This window comes from Neomonachus schauinslandi, chromosome 15, assembly GCF_002201575.2.
Source record: "Neomonachus schauinslandi chromosome 15, ASM220157v2, whole genome shotgun sequence".
Classification (NCBI taxonomy): Eukaryota; Metazoa; Chordata; class Mammalia; order Carnivora; family Phocidae; genus Neomonachus; species Neomonachus schauinslandi.
In genome coordinates this window covers 59,805,442-59,811,441 of record NC_058417.1, presented here as the reverse complement: position 1 = coordinate 59,811,441, position 6,000 = coordinate 59,805,442, and the positions used below count along the sequence as shown (strand labels likewise).

General features: G+C 53.2%; 1 protein-coding gene across 1 annotated transcript in view; it reads left to right on the top strand.

The window, feature by feature from the left end:
- B3GNTL1 (UDP-GlcNAc:betaGal beta-1,3-N-acetylglucosaminyltransferase like 1) overlaps positions 1–6,000 on the top strand; it is a 91,773-nt gene that overhangs the window by 41,422 nt on the left and 44,351 nt on the right. Inside the window, exon 5 of the mRNA XM_021680871.2 lies at positions 4,311–4,376. Within this exon, the coding sequence (XP_021536546.1) occupies positions 4,311–4,376 (66 nt within the window). The remainder of the gene's footprint in view (positions 1–4,310; positions 4,377–6,000) is intronic.

Here is a 6,000-nt window from a genome sequence, read left to right as displayed (position 1 = left end):
ATTTTTATAAAACATCAAAATCCTTTGCTCTAGGCTCCCAAGATCGTTGTTTCTGAACTGGGTATCACTGTGGAATTCCAGCCGGTCTGGGGATCTTGCATGCTCTCGGGCAAACAAGTGTGGAGGCTTCTGAGCCCTCCCTCCTGGGCTCCGTGGGGTCAGGACTATATATCCAGCCCTTGGGCTCCTCTCCTTTGCATTTCAAATACCAGCTGACTTTTGTTAAAACCAGCTCCTCATGTTTGGCACCAGCTGTGAGCCCTGTGGACCTGGACCAGAGCTGCCCCCTTTCCAGGACGGGCACTAGCATGAAAGGTGGTGCAGATCACGGCCCCCAGCAGACACACATTTGGGCTTCTTACTAAAATACCGCATGGTTTTCATGTGTAATAAAGACCTTTTCATCTTCCCATCTTTTCGGCCAATTTTTCTTCTCTCAAGATGGTCTCAGAGAACAAGGAGCTTCTCTGTGACCCACGGGGCCACTGTGCACTCAGATAGTGTGTGTACCTGTCGTGCTGTTTGGTTTTTGGCTTCAGTGTTTGCTCATTGCGTTCCTCCTTGAATTTCTCAGCTACTGTCAGCGTGTCAGCTGCCTCCAGGACACTCTGTGGACCCCAGGGGTTGACGTTAGACGCCCGGGAGTGATTCTACTTCAGGAGGTGGTGGAAACTTACACTGGAATGTTCTTGAGAGCTGGGAATTTCTGGGTAGCTTTGCCGTTAGCATAGGTTGGTTTCTCAGTTAATCCCATATTCAAATTTTAACCCTGGCATGTAATTGCTGTGAGATCTTGGGGGAAATACGTAGCCTTTCCAAGCCTTGTTTCCTTTGGCTACAAAACAGGGATAATTTTAGCTCCTCTGTCTCCAACTGCAGAAGATCATGATAAATATCCAAAAAAAGAGTATATGTGAGTATTTTGTAAATGGTGGAGTAATTGAAAACCCTCTTCAGTCTGGAGTGGACACTTCATTTGTCCTGCAAGTATTTCGGAGGGCCAACCGAATACAGGACTGGGCTGGCCCGCGTTCTAGAAAGGCACACGAGGTGCCCCTTCCCCATGCTGTGGGGCCTGCGCCGCTGGTGAGTTGTGGGGATGGGAGGTCAGAAGACTGGGGTGTAGATCTCTGGGTGCTCACCGGGGTTCACAGGTAACTGTGCTTCCCTCTATGGTGGTGCACTGTGCCTCGAACCCCAGGCCACATTCTGCAGCCCTGCATAGGGTCTAGGGGCGGTCATGCCATGGGGCAGAGACCAGCTCTAACCCTAACCTGTGACCTTTTTGAAATACCCTATGGTTGTGTGCTGGCTTTTACCCGTTCCCACATATAACCCGACACAGGCATCAAAGACTGGAATTTGGGGCGCCTGGGTGGCTCAGTCAGTTAAGCGACTGCCTTCAGCTCAGGTCATGATCCCAGGGTCTTGGGATCAAGCCCCGCATCGGGCTCCCTGCTCCGCGGGAAGCCTGCTTCTCCCTCTCCCTCTGCCGCTGCTTCCCCGGCTTGTGCTCGCTCAGTCTTTGACAAGTAAGTAAAATCTTTAAAAAAAAAAGAAAAGAAAGAAAAGAGAAGCCTTAGAATGGGAGAAAAAGGGACGCCTGGGTGGCTCAGTCGTTAAGCGTCTGCCTTCGGCTCAGGTCATGATCCCAGGTCCTGGGATCGAGCCCCACGTCGGGCTCCCTGCTCAGTGGGCAGGCCTGCTTCTCCCTCTCCCACTCCCCCTGCTTGTGTTCCCTTTCTTGCTGTGTCTCTCTCTGTCAAATAAATCAAATCTTTTTAAAAAATAATAAAAATAAATTAGGAAGAGTCGGGGTGCCCTGCTCCACGGGGAGCCTGCTTCTCCCTCTCCCACTCCCCCTGCTTGTGTTCCTGCTCTCGCTATCTCTCTATCAAATAAATAAAATCTTAGAAAAAAAAAAGGGGGGCGCCTGGGTGGCTCAGTCGGTTAAGCGACTGCCTTCAGCTCAGGTCATGATCCCAGAGTCCTGGGATCGAGCCCCCATCGGGCTCCCTGCTTGGTGGGAAGCCTGCTTCTCCCTCTCCCACTCCCCCCGCTTGTGTTCCCTCTCTCACTGTGTCTCTGTCAAATAAATAAATAAAATCTTAAAAAAAAAAGACAAAAAGGGGCGCCTGGGTGGCTCAGTCGGTTAAGCGTCTGCCTTCGGCTCAGGTCATGATCCCAGGGTCCTGGGATCGAGCCCCGCATCGGGCTCCCTGCTCCGCGGGAAGCCTGCTTCTCCCTCTCCCTCTGCCGCTGCTTCCCCGGCTTGTGCTCGCTCTTTGACAAATAAGTAAAATCTTTAAAAAAGAAAGAAAAGAGAAGCCTTAGAATGGGAGAAAAAGGGACGCCTGGGTGGCTTAGTCGTTAAGCGTCTGCCTTCGGCTCAGGTCATGATCCCAGGGTCCTGGGATCGAGCCCCGCATCGGGCTCCCTGGTCCGCAGGGAGCCTGCTTCTCCCTCTCCCACTCCCTCTGCTTGTGTTCCCTCTCTCACTGTGTCTCTCTCCGTCAAATAGATAAATAAAATCTTAAAAAAAAAAAATTAAAAAAAAAGACTGGAATTTGTAAAATTCTGCGTGAGGCCACCAGACACAGGAGCCATTTTTCAGAATTTGATCAGCAGACCTTCCCTTTAAGGGAGATTGCCTCTTTGTCCCCTGCCCTGCTGTCTTGCTGACCTGGGGGGTGACCTCTTGTGCCCCCTCAGCCTCATCTGCCCCTCTGTTCTGCTGCAGCTCCCCAGTTCTCCTGTGTCCCTTTCAAGGTTCCCAGCCTGGTCAACCCTGCACGCTGCCGCAAGTGTGCCCCTGGCTGCAGCCAGGGAGGGATTCAGGGATTGGAAAAGCCTCGAGTTTGCTCAGGGTTTCCTTTCCGCTCCTGTTCTGACAGTCTTTCACCCTGGGTTCCTCCTACTCCATTTTCACACCTGTGCTCCCCTCCTGCCTGCTCAGCTCGGGGCCTGCTGCGTTTGGTGCAGGACCTGCCCTCCGTCCCTGTCCCTTCTGCACCTCCTGTGTCCTTCCTCCACCTCCTGCCCCTCCCCCACCTTCCTCCTCCTCCCCTTCCTCTATCTCCTTTGTCCTTTCTTTTCCTCCCTTCCTCCCCCATTTTCCTTCTCCTCATCCTCCTCCCCCTTCCTCCTCCTCCTTTCCTGCCTTAGCCACAGGCCCCCTCAACTCCATTTATCACGGGTGATTTGATCAGCACAGTGCTCATGAGGCCATTTTGCAGGAATATGAGAACAAGCACAGCCCTTTTAGTGTATTGCTCAGTTTAAAGGTAGTATCTTCCCAATGACAGTACTTTTAGTTCTTACATTGGGTACATTTGTACCCTAAAACAAAACACTGAAATGCTTTTTTATTGTAAAATAGAATGTACCTATAGAATGCACAAACATTCATGTGCTTCGAGGATTGATTAGGAAGCAAATCTATACGTGAGCAGCTCCTGGTCAGGAAGTTGCCAAGTGGCCAGTACCCCAGAGTGACACTTGCTCCTCCATCCCCTTGCAGAGTGACCATTATTCCAACCTCGGAATTACAGTCTTCTTGCTTTTCTCTACAGTTTGCATTATGTGTACATTTCTTAAATAATGTGGTTAATTTTGCTTGATTTTGAATTTTAAGTAAATGGTGTAATACTGTGTCTTGCATCTTTCACTCAGCATGTGTCTGTGAGTTATTTGTGTTGGTGTAGCTGTGCTTTAGTTTCACTGGTGACTGGCACTGACCGTAGTGACTTAGACGATTTATCCATTCTGGCATCCCAGACATCGGCTGGTTCTGTTTGAATGCTGCTGCCGTGAGCATTTCTGTATGTCTTCTGGTGCACACGTGCAGGACTCTTCCCCAGTGGGTAAAATTGCTGCGTCTTAGGGATGTGTATCCTCAGACTGCTGGATGACGCCCAGAGTGTCTGCCCTTGTGGGGCTTGCCAGTATCTCCGCACTGACTCACGGGGTTCCTGGGCCTGTATGTAGCATCTCTGTTGCCTGTTCCCATCTCTTGCCCATTTCACTGTTAGGTGTTCTGTCTTTTTCTTTTCTTTTTTTAAAGACTTTATTTATTTGACAGAGAGAGAAACAGCGAGAGAGGGAACACAAGCAGGGGGGAGTAGGAGAGGGAGAAGCAGGCTTCCCGCCGGGCAGGGAGCCCGATGCAGGGCTCGATCCCAGGACCCCGGGATCATGACGTGAGCCGAAGGCAGATGCCCAACAACTGAGCCACCCAGGCACCCCTGTCTTTTTCTTTCTTGTTTGTGGGAGTTGCTTTATGTAAATTTAAACTGTGTTCTTTGCTTCAGGATGACGTGATGATGCCTCAGAGGGTGAGGCTACAACTGGAAGCTGCTGCCCGGCACCCGACAAGTGTGAGTCCTGCATCTGTCCCCAGCACGTGTGTGTCCTGCGTCTGTCCCCAGCACGTGTGTGTCCTGCGTCTGTCCCCAGCATGTGTGTGTCCTGCGTCTGTCCCCAGCATGTGTGAGTCCTGCGTCTGTCCCTGGTGTATCCTGCGTCTGTCCCAGCGCACGCGAGTCCTGCATCTGTCTCTGAGTTGCCGTCCCCTTTGAGGAAGCACCGTTGCTGCTGTTTGTGTTGAGGCTCTTCCATAGGGTAAGACTGCCCCATCAGAGCGTGATCAGTGACTGCTGTGTCTCTGGACACTCCCACTGCTCCTGAGAAGGAAAACGTGCCTTTTATTTGGGGCAGCACGCTTTGCTTTCAATGGGCACAGAGGTCTTCTTGGTTTAGTTTTATTTTCATCAGCATTTCAGAGGCTATGTGCCCGGGACATGGAAACCAGGCTGAGCACTCTCATGTGTTAGCAGATTAAAGGGTTATCTTATTACCTGGAAAACCTCAGACTGCAGCTCTCAACTTCAGAAGGGCTCCCCGGTTGGTCCGTCTCCCTGGGCACTCATCTCCCGACGAGGAGGCCCACGTGGACCCGGAGGGCGTTGTGGGCCCAGGGTCACTCACCCCTGGTGGCTGACCCCCAGAGCCCGGGTCTGACCCTGGCACCCACTGCTCAGACGTCTGCCTGAAGTTTTAGTGAAAATGTCTGAATTACTGTGATGATCACTGATTTTATAAAGTGTGAAACAGAAAGGTCTGCAGGACTACGTTCAAACCACAGTGCCAACTATCCCAGTGGACGGCCCCCCTCTTCCCCAGCTCCAGGCTCTGCTTGCTCTTGCCGTGTGCCCTGTCCACACCCGCATGAAGCTTCTCCAGTGTCTCGTGCACACCAGCTCCCGGGGATCTGAATCTGGGCATCAGGTGGGGCCTGAGCTCAGCATTTCCACACGCTCTGGGTGCCGGAGGGCTCGGGCCATCCCCCAGACCGTCCCTGGGCTGTCCCCCAGACCATTCCCGGGCTGTCCCCCAGACCGTCCCCCAGGCCATCCCCAGACCGTCCCCAGACTGCCCCCAGTCCGTCCCCAGGCCATCCCCCAGACCGTCCCTGGGCCATCCCCCAGGCCGTCCCCAGACCGTCCCCAGACCATCCCCCAGCTCTCCCCAGGCCGTCCCCAGACCATCCCCAGACCGTCCCTGTACCATCCCCCAGGTCGTCCCCAGACCATCCCTGGACCATCCCCCGGGCCGTCCCCCAGGCCATCCCCAGACTGTCCGTAGACAGTCCCCGGGTGTGTGTAGAGCCCATTCCTGGGACAGGCGGGGCTCAGCAGGCCATCCTCGGGAAACCTGCATGGTGTGAGGTGCTCAAGGAGGGGAGGCTCAGAAGTGCACAACACGACAGAATTTCCAAGGAGCTTGAATGACTTGTTCACAGAGATGAATTCGTTCTCTTCCAATGGCCCTTTGTTTTGGAGCTTTGGATTTAGTGCACTGATTTCTGCTGCTTTCTCCAGCTGCCCAGCCCCACACACGACGCCGTGACTCGGGGTCTTTGGCTGCTGGTCAGCCCTGTAAATGCGTGCACACGCTCCCCCATGAGGGCTCTTGTCCTCAGGCATGTGAGGCGTGTTAGTG